Source organism: Geotrypetes seraphini, chromosome 6 (genome assembly GCF_902459505.1).
Source record: "Geotrypetes seraphini chromosome 6, aGeoSer1.1, whole genome shotgun sequence".
In the NCBI taxonomy this organism is placed as follows: Eukaryota; Metazoa; Chordata; class Amphibia; order Gymnophiona; family Dermophiidae; genus Geotrypetes; species Geotrypetes seraphini.
This window is the reverse complement of record NC_047089.1, coordinates 3,864,834-3,882,970: the sequence shown is the minus strand read 5'-3', so window position 1 is coordinate 3,882,970 and position 18,137 is coordinate 3,864,834. Positions and strand designations below refer to the sequence as shown.

Genomic DNA, 18,137 nt, shown 5'->3' with positions numbered 1-18,137 from the left:
GGCAGGCAGGAGTGCCGGCATAGCGACGGCAACAGGAAGTTGCACGTCAGCTGACGCCGGCACCTTTTGCTGCGGCGGGATCTGAATCTTTTGCGGACCGGCAAGATTTTTTTGCGGACCGGCGGTTGAAGAACTGTGGTCTAGGCTATCGCATGTAGACATATGGCTTGCAATTTTTCTAAATTGCGGGACATTGTCGAATGCCTGTTTACTCCCTCAAAGAAATGCAGTAAGTTCGTCAAGCAAGATCTTCCTTTGCTGAAGCTGTGCTGGCTGGTCTTCATCAGATTGTGTCCGTCAAGGTGATCAATCATGTGGTCATTTATCAGTGCCTCAACCATCTTTCCCGGTACTGAGGTCAGACTCACCGGTCTGTAGTTTCCCGGATCTCCCCTCGAACCTTTCTTGAAGATTGGCGTAACATTTGCCACTTTCCAGTCTTCTGGAATCCTTCCTGATTTGATCGACAGATTGGCTGTTAGTTGGAGCAGTTCAGCTACAACCCCTTTCAGTTCCTTGATTACCATTGGATGGATGCCATCTGGTCCCGGGGGTTTATCATTTTTAAGCCTATCAATCTGCCTGCATACCTCTTCTAGACTGACCATCAACACTGCCAGTTTCACGTCTTCATTTCCTTCATATAGTCTGTCTGCTTCTGGTATGTTGTGTATATCCTCTTCAATAAATACAGACGCAAAAAATATGTTCAGTTTGTTGGCAATGGCTTTGTCCTCCTTTAGTACTCCCTTTATTCCATGGTCATCCAATGGCCCCCACCGCTTCCTTCATGGGCCGTTTCCCCTTGATATATCGAAAGAACAGTTTGAAGTTTTTTGGCCCCTTGGCTAGTTTTCCTTGTAGTCTCTTACCGCCATATGGCATCTGCTTTGATGTTGTTTGTGCTTTTTCCAGTTTTCATCCAGTTTTGACCTTTTCCATTCCTTAAACAAAGTCTTCTTGTCTCTGATCGCTTCATTCACCGCTACATTGAGCCACGCCGGTTCCTTGTTCTTTTTCCTCTTGGATCCCTTGTTGATACGCGGTATACAGTATATAGATTTTGTGCCTCGGTGCCTATGTCCTTAAAAAGGGACCATGCTTGCTCTAGCGTTTTTACAGTGCTTATCCTCTTCTTAATCTTCTTCCCCACCATGAGTCTCATCCCTTCATAATTTCCTTTTCGGAAGTTCAGTGCCATGGCCATCGTTCTGGATCGATGTTTTGCCCCTGTGTCCAGGTTAAAGTGGATCATATTGTGATCACTGCTTCCCAGCATCCCTTCTACTTTTATACTTTGCGCTGGTCCTCGTAGAACATTTAGAATTAAGTCCATGGGCATTTGCCTGATTTTCATTGGTACCGTTCTGGCAGGGGTACAGCCTTTCTTCCTTCCAGAGCATGTTTCTTTCAGTGCATGCAGTCCTTTTGGGGAGCCCACCGGGGGAGGGGTGGAGATCATGACTCCTCCGCCCGTCCTTCCCAGTGACCCATTGCAGGTCCTTCCCCCGGTTCCAGTGTGAGCCAAGTTGTGGGTGTCTTATCTCGGTCCACCCCCGGTCACAACAGATCAGTGGGTCCTAGAGGTGATTTGGGATGGCTTATGCTCTCAAGTATTCCTGGCCCCTACCAGATCGTTTCCTCTCTTCTCATCAGGAAACTTGGAAGAAGGAGGCCATTTCATCAGATGCTGCAAAGGTTGCTGAACCTCAAAGCAGTAGTCCCTCAGGAGGTTTGCACTGGCAGGTACTCTATTTACTTCATGATGCCCAAGAGAGAGGGGTCTTTTCAGCCCATCTTGGATCTGAAAGGCATCAACAGGGTGCTTGGGAATCTGTTTTTTTGAATGGAAACCTGAAATCTGTTGTTCTTGCCATTCAGCCTGGGGAATTCCTGACTTCTTTCGATCTGTTGGAAGCCTACCTGCATGTTCTGATTAGGGCCTCCCATTAGAGATTCCTTCACTTCACTTTGTGATTTTGGGAAAGCATTATCAGTTTTGTGTGCTTCCGTTTAATCTGGCTGCGGCACCATGGACTTTCACCAATATTACGGTAGTGGTGGCAGTGGCCTTCCATAAGGAAGACATTCTGGTTCATCCCTATCTGGATGACTGGTTGATTCGAGTGAAGTATTTTCAAGAGAGTTCCCGGGTCACGACTCAGGTTGTAGAGTTCCTGCAGTCACTGGGCTGGGTGGTCAACCTGTCCAAAAGCTGTCTGACTCCGTCTCAGCACTTGAAGTATCTTAGTGTTCTCTTCGACACCAGCTTGGGAAGAATCTTCCTTCCGAGGTCTGGATGTTTAAATTGCAGTCGCAGATTCGCTTCCTGATGGATTGTCATTGCCCTCGGGCGTAGGATTTTCTGCAGGTCTTGGTATCGATGGTGGCCTCCCTAGAAGTGGTAAGGTGGGCTTGGACTCACATATGTCCCCTTCTGTATGCACTCTGGAAGTGTTCTCCACAGTTTCAAGATCTGGACTCTCCAGTCCCTCTTCGGGGGTTAGTTCATCGCAGCCTGTGCTGGTGGTTACTGTCTTCCAATCTCGTTCAGGGCTTGAGTCTAGATCAGCCCCGGTGGACAGTGCTTCTTATGGACACCAGTCTCCTTGGTTGGGGAGCTCAATGTCTCAATCGCTCAGCTCAGGGCAGCTGGTCACCGGTGGAAGCATCCTGGTCAATTAATATTCTGAAGACCAGAGCCATTCGGTTGTCATTACTAGTTTTCCAGGAGTTGCATATGGGCAAGTCGGTTTGGGTTCTCTCGGACAATGCCACTGCGGTGGCTAATGTCCATCGTCAAGGAGGAGCCAGGAGTCATCTGATAGTGCAGGAGGCAACTCTTCTCATGGAATGGGCAGAGACTCATCTTTTGGACATCTCGGCTTCCCACATAGTGGGAGTGGACATTGTCCAGGTGGACTTTCTCAGTCGTCATGTGCTGGATCCCGGAGAGTGGTGTCTTGGGCTAGAAGTCTTTGAGTTGATTGTTTAGTCCTGGGGTTGGCCGGTCATGGACTTCATGGCCACGAGTGTCAACGCCAAAGCGCCGAGGTTATTCAGTTGGTGAAGGACTGGATGCTTTGATGCAGTATTGGCCGATGGATGGCCTGCTTTATGTCTTTCCTCTGTGGCCACTGGTGGGCAGAATAGTTCTTCTGATTGCTTGGCACGCAGGCTGCGTGATCCTAGTGGCTCTGGACTGGTCCAGGTGCCCGTGGTATACACATCTGGTTTGCCTTCTTTTTTTTGTTTGTTTATAATCTTTATTAAGTTTTTAAAGCCAACAAAAATGCAATTCAATATACATACAATAATAATAATCAAACAAGCATTTATAATCAATCGGTGTTCATACAATAATAACCCTCCTCCCACCCAACCAACACTTTCATCAGGAAATAAAATCACACAAAAGATATACCCCCCTCCCCATCCCCCCTGGATGTGTGTGTGTTATACTAACAGAAATGAAGATCAAATACAACTATAACAAATCCACAAAAGATGTCAATGGGCCCCAAATTAACTTGAATCTCTTAGTATGCCCCAGCATATCCGCCTTCTCATGGCAGATACTCTTCCGCTGCCCCTTTCGCCCAACATTTTGACTCGGGAGCCCATTCCCATGTTTGATCCGGGTCCCTTTTGTCTTACAGCTTGGCTCTTGAAAGGGAGTGCCTAAGTAAGAGAGGATTTTCGGTTAAGGTGATCCCACTTTCTTGGATTCCCAGAGACTTTCCACCTCTCGGGCTTGTGTGCATCTGGCATGTCTTTGAGGAATGGTGGTCCCCCCTTCGTGTGTCTTTACCTCACATATTGGAGTTTTGGTAGGATGGCCTGGAGCAGGGCCTTGCCTAGTTCTCCCTTAGGGTGCAGATTGCAGCTTTGTCTTTTCGCAGTCTGTTGCATGGTCGGTATTTGGTCTCTTCTCCTGATGTGATTTCATTTCTTGAGGGTGACAAAATTGCTCAGGCCACTTGTTCGTCCTTCGATTCCAGCCTGGGATCTCAATCTCTAAACTAAACTAAACCTTAAGTTTGTATACCGCATCATCTCCATAAAGATAGAGCTCGACACGGTTTACAGGTAATTCAATAAATGAGGGAAGGATATAATAAGAAATTAGAGGTTACGTTTTAGAGAAAATCCAGGTTTTCAGATGCTTTCGGAATAATTGGAATGAGCCTAGGTTCTGCAGCGGGGCAGGGAGGTTATTCCAAAGTTCAGTGAATTTGAAGAAATCTCATTCTTTCCATGCTTGGCTCCTGCACATTGAAGGAATTTACACTTAAGGCGGTGTTCCTGGTGGCCTTACTTCCGTGAAGCACATTTCTGAACTTCAGGCTTTTTCGTGTAAGCCTCCCTTCCTGGAGTTTTCTAGGGTACGGGTCGTGCTGCGGCCGGTTCCCTCGTTTCTGCCGAAGGTGGTTTTGCCTTTTCATGTCAACCAGTCTGTTGTCCTTCCAGTCTTGGATAGTCGGGAGGGCTCTTTGGAGCAGAGACAGTTGCACAAATCGGATGTCTGTAGAGTCCTTCGTGCTTATGTTTAGCGGACCCAGGAGTTCCAGCAGCCGGATTGTCTTTTTGGCCTTTTAGCTAAGGGGCAGTGCTTCCAAGGCTACAATTGCGCACTGGATCAAGGAGGCTATTGCTTCGGCGAACCTTCTTCAAAAGAAGCCTGTTTCGGATTTTCTCAAAGGTCATTCTACTCAGTGGCAGGCAGCTTCTTGGGCTGAATCTTTTGTGCCTCCGGTGGATATCTGTAAAGCTGCTGTTTGGCCTTCTCTTCATTCTTTTGTTCGCTACTATTGTATGGATGTTCAGGTGCATTGCAACGCGTTGTTGAGTGAGTGTGTTCTTGTGGTGGCCCTTTGGGGGTCCCACCCGTGATGGGTACTGCTTTGGTATGTCCCATCCATTCTGTGCCAGCCTGGAGGGTTGCTAAAGAAGGAGAAATTAGGTTCTTACCTGCTACATTTCTTTTTTTAAGTCCCTCCAGACTGTCACAGACCCTGCTCTGTCGTTTTATTCGACAGTGTGTTGATGCAGCTCATTTGTGTGTTGCTGCCTCCTGGACCCTATCACAAACTTTGCTGTGCACAATTTCCACAGGGTTAGTACATAAGTCTGGCTGATCTGGACTTATCAACATATGATCCTTTCAGTTGACCTGATACAGGTTTTGTTTGGTCATAGGTAAGTGTAGAATATTTTGTAAAGCTTAATATCCAGTGGGAGCCGTGAACTTCTGGTAGCACTAGCTTTTGTTCTTCCAGCATGGATGGTAGTGTGGAAACTATTGCACTATTACTGTAATTATTGACAAGGAGAAGAAAACTTGCATTGCCAGCTCCTTGAATCTGATACTGAGCTCAGCCTTATAGTATAAAAATCCTTCCCAAGATGGGTAAAGAATAACATTGACCTTTCTTCTCACAGGACTGGTCCTTGATGTGTCCCAGTGAATGTCCTGGCCTAGAAGACACTTGGGGAGAGGAATTTGAAAAACTGTATGAGAGGTATGTTGATGGAATGATCTGCCCAATTATCTCATAGGAATTGTTATAATCTTGGTTATCTTTTTTTTTTCTCCTTCAAGCTGTAGTGCATGCCTCAACTCCATTGGAGTTAAAGATGATCTTTCTCTGAGCTCACAAATTACTAAGGTATTCATGAGATTTAATGACTGTTCTGAACCCTTGCCCCCAATTTTTTTTTGTATCCTGTTTTCCTCTGTTATCCTTGAGATAAGTGAAGTGAAAAATTCAGCATGTAGATATCAGTCTATATTCTGAAGGAAAAGAATACTTATAAGATTACTATCTTAAAAAAAAATTAGATTTTTTTTTTTTCCCTTTAGCATCCATACCAGACCAGTCCAAGCTTATGTTTGTCAACCAGTGGATGGAGACAGAAACAAAGTAGTTCAGCATGATTTGCCCCTTAAGGGCATCATGCAGCCTTAAAATGCTCAGTATTTTTCTGTCTCCAGCAGATGGTGATACACTGACTACAACTCTTGACCCACTTGGAGAGCTTGGCATCATGTGAAGAGGGATATCTCACTTGAGGCTTTAAACCCCATTAAAAAAGGGCATAAAATTACTGAATTGGACTGGAGCAGGGATAATATTCTTGAGTCTAAGTTCTTCTCCCCTTCCCTAGTTCACTTCTGTTTTAGTCCTTTTCCTGAAAGTGGTTTGAATATTGAGTGGGAAGTTGCTTCCTCACTTCAAGACATCAGAAAATCTCTGCAGCATTTATTTCAATAGCAACACGGGGGAGTATACACCCCAAGTCTCTTTAATTTGAAAGGAAACTCTTCAATGAGAGGGCATAGGATGAAGTTAAGAGGTTATAATAATAATAATAATAACTTTATTTTTATATACCGCCAGCTATCTTAATCTAAGGAAATACTTTTTCTTACAGAAAGGGTGGTAGATGCATGGAACAGTCTCCCAGAAGAGGTGGTGGAGACAGAGACTATGTCTGAATTCAAAAGGGCCTTGGTGGGATCTCTCGGAGAGAGAAAGAGATAATGGTTACTGTGGATGGGCCATTTGGCCTTTATCTGCCATCATGTTTCTATGAGAGAGAACATAGTCATACTGGGTCACAACAATGGTCAATTTAGCCCAGTATCCTGTTCACACAGAGGCCAGTCTAGGTTGGCAGTACCTGGTAGAAACCCAAATAGTAGCAACATTCCAAGGCGAGCTGTGGGTTAGAAGCTGTTTGTTCAGCAACACTGCTGCTTCCAGAGCGATTAGGCTGAAGCACCTGTCTCTCCTTCCAGCTCAGCCCACATGTTTGAGGTTATTTTCAGGGTGCACTTTTGGACCCAGGCCTCGGTGGAGGGGGTACACTTCAGACTCACCTGGTAGAAGAGCCCCATACATTACACTTGAAGTGCAGGAAAAGCTTGCCATCTTCCTGTGCCATGCAGAGAATCTGAGGCTGCTGTTAGTATAGTGACACCCTTAAGACCCTCTTCAGGACCATTGCCAACCTAGCTGCCTCTTCCAAGAATTATCACAGTAGCTGGCAGTAGAAATCCTACTTCTACCAATGAAATCCTTTTAGATCAGCACAGATGGGTTTTGGAGTCCTACCAGCAGATAGAGAACCACAGAGATTCAAGTCATGGTATAAACAGGCTGTGCAGTCCCTAGAATGTCAGTCTGTTCTCAGTCTCAGCAGACAGTAGCAATGGTAAACCTATACAGTTCTGGTCAGTGGGCCCTATGGGATTCTTGAGCTTTAAGGTTCCATGGGGTTTTTCTTTTGCAGCTACAAATAAAACAACAAACCTAACCCTGAAAAAGTTGTGGAGAAAAGAGCCACCTTGGTATGTTCTCTCCTTTCTACTGGATTGGCATGCAGGGCTCCAGAAGTGTTAACTCCCCTCCCCCCCCCCCACGATATTTCCTCCCTCCTAGTTACGCTTTGCTGGGTATCTTGAAGCTAGGTACCTCTGTTTGCCAAAGCAGATAGGCTGACACCTCTGGTTCTCAAAGGTGCCTGCACTATGTTAATTTAAAGAAAAAAAGTAAAGTTTTTAATGATGTAATCTTGTGCACTTGTTATAAGATTTAAAATGAATAAAAAATTAAAAAAAAAAAAAAGCATGTGTTAATTCATTTAAATTAGGTTTTATCCCAGGACAAGCAGGCAGCATATTCTCAACAGTGGGTGACATCAACGACAGAGCCCCGCAGCGGACAGCCTCGAAAGCAGACTTGCTTGAAGATCTTTGTAAGAGCTTCTGAGTGCTGCACTGCGCATGCGTGAGTTATTTCCCGCCCAAGTTAGGGCACGCGTCTCCTGTGAGGAACCTCAGTTCAACGTTTTCCACGGAGCTGAGAAGTCCTCTTCTTTTCAGCTCTGCAGCCTTTGTTGCCTTCTCTCACCACGGCTTTTTTATGATTTTATATTTAAGTTGCTGTGCTCGCGTTTTACCATTCTTTTCTTTAAAAAAAAAAAAAAGGTTTATTCGACTCTCTTCTTTTTTCAGTCAGACCCGGCTGCTCATCTCGTTCGGTACGTCGGACTTTATTTTTTCTATGTCCCGGCCTCTTACCGGGTTCAAAAGGTGTAGGCAGTGCAACAAGACCATTTCCATCACTGATCCCCATAGTCAGTGTATGGTTTGTTTGGGTCCTGAACATTGCCCCGACGCTTGTCTGCGCTGTGCAACCCTTCCACCTCGGGTCTTTCGTCGATGCTGTGCCAATTTTCTTCAACTTTTTGGCACTATAGACCAACCGCCTGAGAAGGCCTCGACCTCGGCTTCGGGGACGGCCTCGACATCTAAGACCTCAACATCAGCTTCTGCCTCCACTAAGGCCTCGACCTTGACAGCCTCGGTCTTGAAGGCCTCGCCGGCACCTCCTCTGAAGTCGTCTTTGACGGGTAAGTCTCCTGTCTCTCCTTCAGGTTACATTTCTAAGAAGCCCCCAGAGTCTCAGGCATCCCAGGCCGTATCTACGATCCTGCCAGCCTCCTCGAGACCTCCAGCTAAGTGTGCCTCCAATCATCGGGAATACTTATCCTCGAGGTCGCCCTCCTTGGAGCGCACTGCTGCACCTTCGAGGCCTGATCCTTTTGTCTTGGTGCCTATGTTCGAGGACATGTTGAAAGCCATTCTGACCACTCAGATTTCCTCGGTCGTGGCTCAACTCCTTCCGTCCTCGACCCTGCTTCCTTCGAGCCAGCCAGAGCAGCAGTCTGGGACTCCTGTCGAAGCACCTCGAGGCAAGCCTCGGAAGCCTCGCTGGTTCTCATCCAGTGACTCTTCACCTACTCCTCGGACAATGTCTCCTCAGCCTCGACCGAAGCATCGCTCGAGGCATTCGAGGCATCTAGCTTCAAAGCTTCTTAAAGAGACATCTCTGCCAAAGAAACCTTCGCCTTCTTTGGATACTGAGACTTCTATGCCTCATTTATCTAGGGCTCCTGAGACTTCTTCCAAATCTAAACTAAACTAAACCTTAAGTTTATATACCGCATCATCTCCACGGATGTGGAGCTCGGCATGGTTTACAAGAACTTAAAATATAGGAAGAGAAGGAAAAAAAAGGTTTACATGAACTTATATATAGAAGAGAAGAGTTAAGGGGGGATAGAATTACATTTTAGTGAAAAGCCAGGTTTTCAGTTGCTTGCAGAATAATTGGAGGGAGCCCAGGTTCCGCAGTGGGGTAGTAAGGTCGTTCCAAAGACCTGTGATTCTGAAGAGAAGGGATTTTCCCAGTTTGCCTGCATAGCAAAAACCGTTTAGAGAGGGGAAGGATAGTTTATACCTTTGGGCGGGTCTGGTAGAGTCAGGACTCGAGGAGTTATAAGATAGTGGGATTAAGGGAGGAAAGATGCCGTGAATGATCTTAAAAGCCAGGCAGGAGCATTTGAAATGGATTCTGGAAATCACTGGGAGCTAGTGAAGTTTGGCTAGGAGTGGGGAGACATGGTCAGACTTATGTTTTGCAAAGATCAACTTGGTTGTAAATCTAAACATAAGTCTCGAAAAGCTATTACACCGGCTGTTTCTCCTCGAAGTCTATCGAGGTCGAGGACTCCTCCATCGAGACCGCTTCCGAGGGAGTCTTCTCCTCCTGCCTCGACCCAATCTATTCCACGAACCCTGGAAACTTCACCATTGAGGGTTTTGAAGTGCAAACACTCACTGACTCCTCCTCACGCAGGTAGTGCAGCTTCCTCAATCACTGTGCGCCTGGACTCGGAGCCTCTATCTCGGTATTCCAGAAAGGCTTCTCCCTCCTACTCTGCAGTGCCTCGGTCTCGCACTCCTCCGGAAGATGCCTCGACCTTGAAGTCTGCCTCTTTTGCCAGGTTCGTTGTCGACATGGGGAAAGCTTTGCAGCTGGATCTCCATTCTGATTCCAAATACACTCCTGAATACTTGGCAGATATGGAGTTGCCTCATCCACCCAAGGAAACCTTGCACCTTCCTATGACTCCAGTTTTGAAGCAAACTTTCATCAGGAATATGGAAACTCCTTATTCCATTAATGCTATTCCATCCAAGCTGGAATCCAGATATCGCACAGTACCTTGCAAAGGCTTTGAAAAATCTCAATTATCCCACCAGTCTTTGGTTGTGGAATCCTCTTTAAAGAAATCTCATCCATCAAAAATCTATGCAGCGGTCCCGCCAGGCAGGGAGGACCGTACCATGGACAAGTTTGGCCGTAGGTTGTATCAAAATCCCATGATGACTAACCGAATTCTGAATTATAACTACACTTTCACTACTTATTTCAACTACTTCCTCAAATTGATGCCTAAATTCTACCCGGCTCTTGAGGAGCAGTGTCTTCCGGAATTCAAGCAGATTATCACAACTCTGTCTCAACTTCGCCTCTTCATGCTACAAGCCACATATTATGCCTTTGAGCTCTCTTCCAAGGTCTCTGCCTTTGCAGTAGCCATGCGTCACCTAGCCTGGCTCCGCATTGTTGATATGGACCCCAATTTGCAGGATCGCCTAGCCAACTTGCCTTGCCAGGGAAATGAACTGTTTGAATCCATTGAAGCTGCTACGAAGCGCCTCTCTGAACATGAGCGCTCCTTTGCTTCGTTGATTCGGCCGAAGCCTAAGACTCCTGCTCGGCCATACAAACAACCACCACGTCGTTATCCTCAGAAAACGATGCCAGCTTTCTCCAGACCTCCTCCTAGAAGGCCACCACAGAAACAACGGCAGCAGAAAGCTCAACCACCTGCTGCAACTAAACCAGCTCAGTCTTTTTGACGTTCCCATTCTGAGCATGCCAATCGCCCTACATCAGAATTCTCTTCTGCCCATCAGAGGTCGTCTTCACTATTTTTATCCCCAGTGGCAACTGATCACCTCAGATCTCTGGGTTCTCACCATCCTTCGAGAAAGGTACTCTCTGCACTTTCTTCAGGTACCTGCAGATCGTCCTTCAAGAGAGTGTCCTTCAAATTTGTTGCAACTTCCCCTTCTTCAGGAAGCTCAGGCTCTTCTGCGCCTTCGAGCTGTCGAAGAAGTCCCTTTACATCAACGGGACAAGGGTTTTTATTCCCGTTATTTTCTAGTTCCCAAGTAGACAGGGTTTTGCGACCCATTCTAGACCTCAGAGCCCTCAACAAATTTCTAGTCAAAGAGAAGTTTCGGATGCTTTCTTTACCAACTCTATACTCCCTGATGAATCAGGGAGATTGGCTATGCTCTCTGGATCTCAAAGAGGCTTACACTCGTATCCCCATTCATCCAGCCTCTCGCAGAGTCCTACGGTTCAGGGTTGGAAACCTTTATCTGCAGTACAGAGTTCTTCCTTTTGGCCTCGCTTCATGCCCCAGAGTCTTCACGAAGTGTCTTGTGGTGGTAGAGGCTGCCGCCCTCTCAACAAGGGGTTATTGCAGCGACCCAAAAGACTGTTATGTTCCTCCAATGTCTGAGGTTTGAAGTCAACTTTCCAAAATCCCAGCTGAACCCGTCTCAGTCTCTCCAGTTCATCGGGGCCATTCTGGACACGGTATAGCTCAGAGCATTCCTGCCTCAACCTCGTCAGGCCACCCTCATTCGCCTTTGCCATCAGGTGTCTCATCTCATGTCAGTTTCAGCGAGACAAATGATGATTTTACTAGGTCGCATGGCTTCTACAGTTCACGTGACTACTTTTGCCAGACTTCACCTTCGTGTACCTCAGTGGACCCTGGCATCCCAGTGACAACAAGCTATCGACCCGATTTCTCAACAACTTACGGTCACTCCTTTGTTGAAACAATCTCTCCACTGGTGGACGCTCTTTTCCAATCTTTCCAGAGGTTTGCTGTTTCACAACCTACCTCATCAGAAGGTCCTTACAACCGACTCGTCAACCTACGTATGGGGAGCCCATTTTGACGGTCTCCGCACTCAAGGCCATTGGTCTCCTGCAGACCGTCTTTGTCACATCAATCTGTTGGAACTCAGAGCAATTTTCAATGCTCTCAAAACTTTTCAACACCTTCTTCACGACAAAGTAGTCCTTGTCCGGACGGACAACCAAGTCGCCATGTATTACGTCAACAAACAGGGAGGTACGGGATCTCACTCCCTTTGTCAAGAGGCTCTGAAGCTGTGGGATTGGACAATCCATCGCAACATCTTTCTCAGCTTTATACATTCAAGGTCAGCACAACTGCCTGGCGGACAAATTGAGTCGTCTTCTGCAACCTCACGAATGGACACTCAATTCCCCGCCTCTACGTCAGGTGTTTGCTCAATGGGGGACCCCTCAGATAGACCTCTTTGCGTCTCCCCCTCAACAAAAAGCTGCCTCAGTTTTGCTCCTCATCGCCTCGAGGCAGATGCGTTCCTTCTGGAATGGACAGACCAATTTCTATATGCCTTTCCTCCATTCCCGCTGATTCTCAAGACTCTTATCAAGCTCAAGATGGACCATGCCACCATGATTCTGATAGCTCATCGGTGGCCCAGACAACCGTGTTACTCCCTTCTATTTCAACTCAGCATCAGGGAACCTCTGCTTCTACCAGTTTTTCCCTCTCTGCTTACTAAGAGTCAAGGATCCTTACTTCATCCCAATCTGCAGTCTCTACACTTAACAGCTTGGTACCTTTCAACCTAACAGACTCACCTGAGTGTGATCTCTAGGAGAGTAGTTAGGAAGGGTTAATAGAGTGGGCAGACTTGATGGGCTATAGCCCTTTTCTGCCGTCATTTTCTATGTTTCTATACAGTTCTCTCAGTCTGTACAAGATATTTTGGTAGCTTCCAGAAAGCCATCCACTCGGCAGTGTTACTGCCAGAAATGGACTAGATTTTCTGCTTAGTGTTCCACTCAACATATGGAGCCAATGTCTACCTCCTTGGCTTCTGTTTTGGATTATTTACTTCACTTATCACATTCGGGACTTCAGTCTACATCTATCCGAGTCCATCTCATTGCGATTGCTGCTTTTCATCAACCTCTTGATGGGAAACCTTTGTCTGCACATCCTGTGGTTTCCCGCTTTATGAAAGGACTTTTTAATGTTCATCAACCACTCAAACTACCTTCAGTGGTCTGGGATCTCAATGTTGTCCTGGCTCAATTGATGAAGCCTCCATTTGAACCAATTGATAAGGCTCATCTCAAATACCTTACTTGGAAAGTAGTTTTCCTGATTGCCCTCACGTCTGCTCGAAGAGTCAGTGAGTTACAAGCTTTGGTTGCGGATCATCCTTTCACAGTTTTCCATCATGACAAGGTGGTCCTCCGTACTCATCCTAAATTCTTATCTAAAGTTGTTTCAGAATTTCACATCAATCAATCTATTGTTCTTCCAGTATTTTTTCCAAAGCCTCATTCTCACCCTGGAGAAGTAGCTCTCCATACTTTGGACTGCAAGCGTGCCTTGGCTTTCTACTTGCAACGGACTCAACCTCACAGGGCAGCCCCACAACTTTTCATCTCCTTCGATCCAAATAAGTTGGGGCACCCTGTCTCGAAGTGAACTATCTCCAACTGGATGGCTGCTTGCATCTCTTTCTGCTATGCTCAGGCTGGTCTCCCTCTTCAGGGTCGAGTCACGGACCACAGAGTTAGAGCAATGTCGGCATCTGTAGCTTTCCTCAGATCAACTCTTATTGAGGAAATCTGCAAGGCTGCCACTGGGTCCTCGGGCCATACATTCACCTCTCATTACTGTCTAGATACTTTCGCCAGAAGGGATGGCCATTTTGGCCAATCTGTTTTACAAAATCTTTTTTCTTAACTTGCCAACTTTCTCTCCATCCGATTATGCTTAGCTTGGAGGTCACCAACTGTTAAGAATATGCTGCCTGCTTGTCCTGGGATAAAGCACAGTTACTTACCGTAACAGTTGTTATCCAGGGACAGCAGGCAGATATTCTCACAACCCACCCTCCTCCTCTGGTTGGCTTCTTAGCTAGGTTTTCTGAACTGAGGTTCCTCATAGAAGACGTGCGCCCTAACTCGGGTGGGAAGGCACTCACGCATGCGCAGTGCAGCACTCGGAAGCTCTTACAAAGATCTTCAAGCAAGTCTGCTTTCGAGGCTGTCCGCTGCGGGGCTCCGTCGGTGACATCACCCACTGTTGAGAATATCTGCCTGCTGTCCATGGATAACAACTGTTAGGGTAAGTAACTGTGCTTTATGCTTAATATAAACAGGAAAAAGAGGAAAATAATTAAAATATTATCCATTAAATAAACAAAACCAATCTGTGACTCTTGGAGACAGAAATTAAAGCATAAGAAAATTACAATATGAAAAATCATATGCAGGCAAAAAAATTAAATAATTATACTATCTTATCTCCTCCAACTCATCAGGAAGCAATGGTTTCATCCTTAGCTGGGGGATGTCTAGCTGGTTTCCCAGTGAGGAAATTCTCCAGCCTTAGGGGATCCCAAAAAGCATAATGGTTACCACCAACGTTTACATGGGAATTTTAAGAAAAAATGAAGGCATTTGTTCTTAATAAAGCCTTTTTATTACTTGCCTGCCTCTTGCTCATTGAAGTACTGCCATTTCCCTCCTGCTCGATATCGGGGAGGTTGTAACCTATAACTGGCCCCTTGTAACCTCAGATTGGTGGGTTCTCAGGATAGTCCAAATAGGATACTGTCCAATTATTGGAGTCCCCCCCCCCCCCTAGAGCATCAAGATCAAGTCCTCAGTATTATGAAAAGCTTAAAGAAACTCTTCTCTCTTAGAAGCCAATGTGGTAAAAACATGTTCCACCAGAGAAAGAAGGCAGGGATTTTATCCCAAGTATTTCCTGATCACAAAGAAAATGAGAAGATTCTGGCTCATTTGAGATATAAGGGCCCTGAACAAGTATTTTATCAATCAAACCTTCAGGATGGTTTCATTGGGACCCCTAATACTACTGCTTCAAAAAGGGGGGGGGGGTTGGCTATGTGCTCACTCAGACTGGTTCTCCAAATGGCAGATGACATTTAATATGAGCAAGTGCAAAGTGATGGCATGTAGGGAAGAGGAAGCCAAATTGTAGTTACATGACGCAGGGTTCCACGTTAGGAATCACTGACCAGGAGAAAAGGATTTAGGTGTCATTGCTATGTTAACGTCCTCTGCTCGGTATGGAACGCTAGGAATTATTAGAAGAGGAATGGAGAACAAAACTCTTTGTATCACTTCATGGTGAGACCGCACCTGAAATAGTGTATTCAATTCTGGTCACCATATCTCAAAAGAGACAATTTAATTAGAAAAGGTACAGAGCAGTGGTGTGGTCTTTGAGGCCTGGGGACCCCCAACTTTGAGTTCAGACCCCCCTCCAAAATTGTGGCACCAGATGAATGGCTGAACCCCTGCCCATGCTGCCTCGGCATGAGGATGCTTGAGGGCTACTTCAGCTGCGAATGCCAGCACTTAGCACATGCTCAGAAGTGGTGGCATCTGCGGTTGAAGCATCTGGTTGACTTTCTCGCTTCTGAAGGCAGCAGGGGCTTGGCCGGTGAATCTTTTTGGCTGGCAGTGCTTGGGCATTCCCACCAGCAAAGGCATGAGGTGGGGGAAAGAAAGCTGAGAGGAAATGCTTGGACTCCCCCCCTACACACACACAACCCCAGATTGGTCTTCTGGTATGCCCTTGCTACAGAGAAGAGCAACCAAAATGATAAAGGGGATGGGGATAGGTTAAAGAGTCTAGGGCTCTTCAGCTTGGAGAAGAGATGGCTGAAGGGAGATGTGACACATATATAAAATCCTTGCATTTGTTGGAAAGAAATGTGAATGACTCTTAAAGTAGCAGTAAGTGGCAATGGCTGAGAATGTTGTTGCAAACTGATGAGTTAATCTTTCTGCTGCAGGTATGAGAGAGAAGGTCGTGTCCGCAGAGTTGTAAAGGCTCAGCAACTCTGGTATGCCATTATTGAGTCTCAGACAGAAACCGGAACGCCTTACATGCTGTACAAGGACTCCTGCAACCGCAAGAGTAACCAGCAGAATCTTGGAACCATCAAATGCAGTAACCTGTGTACAGAGATCGTAGAGTACACGGGCCCAGATGAGGTTAGAAAACTTGTCTTGCTCAAATAGAAGTCAATTGGGGTGGGCACAGAAGGCAAAGGAGTTATGGTTGAGCCAAGAAATCTCTTCTGATTACTGTGTGGCTATAGAAAGCTGGATCAGCATATCTCATGTGATTTGTGAAGCAGTCTCTGCTAACTAGGTGAGGCCTATTCTGCCAGTCACAGGAGAAGAATATCAGAGTGGCCTTCTAAAATTAAAGCAAAAGAATCCTTTTTGAAAATAACTGATTGAATTTACATCACTGCAGCCAAGTCTTCAGTCTTTTTTTATTGGTCTGACCCAGTGCATTGCGATTAGACTTTCATGAGTTTTACTACTGGGATAAGGTCAAAAGTGTTACACTTAAGTAGAAGTGGGGGTAAGTGTGCATGGGGCATTGTCCTTTTGTAAATGTGCTTCATCTTGTGAGCCATTTACAAGTGTCCTCTAGCCTAATGTTTGAATGCTTTTGTAAGTGTCGGCTCTGTTGTGCTGCCTTACACTTGGCTATCACTCTAGTGAAAAGGGTTTGATTCAGAGGGAAGTGACTAATAAGGACAGGAACATGGAGATTCATAGAAGGACAGTGGAAATGGCTGTTGGCAAGCATAGCCTAATCTGTAGAGGTTAAGCTCTGAAATCTTATTGCTGGAAGATGAGATAAAAGCTGTTCGTGGAGCTGAAATTAATAAAAAGGTTTACACAAGTCCATAACCCATTATTAAGGTTGACTTGGAGAAAATCCACTACTTGTCCCCAGAATAAGCTGTTTGGAAACTATTTACTTTCTGGGATTGCTAGAAACGAAGCTTGAAGGACCTTCTTAGGTTTTATATAGGTGGATATATTCTGATATCCAGAAAAGAATTTGTGGGAGTTTCTACATGTTGAAATGGGTAGCTGCTGTCAGATGTCCTGAGGTTTGTTTTTTCATCTTCATTATGCACAAAAACAGCCAACCCTCAATTTAGTGGACTAATTGGGGGTTGGAGCTGTCTGTCAAATTGAAATTTTCAAAAAAATATTAAATTTTATGTACAGGATTTTCAAACGTAATTTAGTTTTCCTATTAAAAATAACAAATTTAGCTACATATCTTGCAGTAATACTGTATATAATGTACATACATATAAATAAATTTTAATTGTTCTGTTTTGGAATTCTGCCTCTGAAATGTCAGCTGTTAAATATATCCTAAACCCATTAAATCAAGGGTTGACTGTACTTACATTGTTTTAAAGAAAATAGTCACTAAACAAAATAGCCTCTAAGGTGGTATTTTTTTTGTTGGCAATCTAAATACTTGCTGGACTTTGCTTTTATGGCTGTATGTGGTATCTGCCTCTTTCTGTAAAGCAGTATGGTTGCTGTGTTATCAAGGAAGGAGAAAGGGTGATACCTTTATAGTGGACTAATTTTATAACATTTCTTGACCAATCATTTTTTTATATGACTTTTTACTTCTGCACATTGAAACAGATTGACATGGCAATCGTTTTATGGACAGTTTTTTTAGCCAGCTCCATTTGTAATGTGTCGGTTAAAGCAACGTCTTGTCCCTTAGATTAAGCCTGCAAGTGACTGAATATCATTTCCAGTTCTCTGTTTGTGGAAAAGGAAGCACTGGAACCTTACCAAATTATGACTTGTTCTTTTGACTTTTCTCTTGGCTCTAGGTTGCTGTTTGTAATTTGGCATCCATAGCCCTCAACATGTATGTAACACCTGAACGTACCTATGATTTTTCAAAGCTGGCCGAGGTAACCAAGGTCATTGTCAGAAATCTGAACAAAATTATCGACATCAACTTCTATCCAGTGCCAGAGGTAAGGGAGCTACAGGTGTATTTTGGGAAGGAGTGTTGAGGTGATCCATTTTTACATTCGTTACTGTTAGATAATGGGTCTGAAGCAGTCTGCCTCGTGTTAGCGGTTAGTGCTGATTTGGTTACACTGTAGGGATCCTTGTGAAATGTAGCTAATTAGGGTTACTGGATGGCTCAGGCCAGAAAGGAAGATCAGTTTTGCATGAATCCATAAAAGCAATGAGGCAAAACCAGAAACGAAATACATTTTTTCACCTTTTCTCTTTCTCTTA

General features: G+C 45.2%; 1 protein-coding gene across 1 annotated transcript in view; it reads left to right on the top strand.

Annotated features, from left to right (window-relative positions):
- The window catches only part of RRM1 (ribonucleotide reductase catalytic subunit M1), a 135,888-nt gene that overhangs the window by 50,469 nt on the left and 67,282 nt on the right, over positions 1-18,137 (top strand). The window contains exons 11-13 of the mRNA XM_033949190.1: positions 5,443-5,522; positions 15,839-16,040; positions 17,717-17,866. Coding sequence (XP_033805081.1) covers positions 5,443-5,522; positions 15,839-16,040; positions 17,717-17,866 — 432 coding nt within the window. The remainder of the gene's footprint in view (positions 1-5,442; positions 5,523-15,838; positions 16,041-17,716; positions 17,867-18,137) is intronic.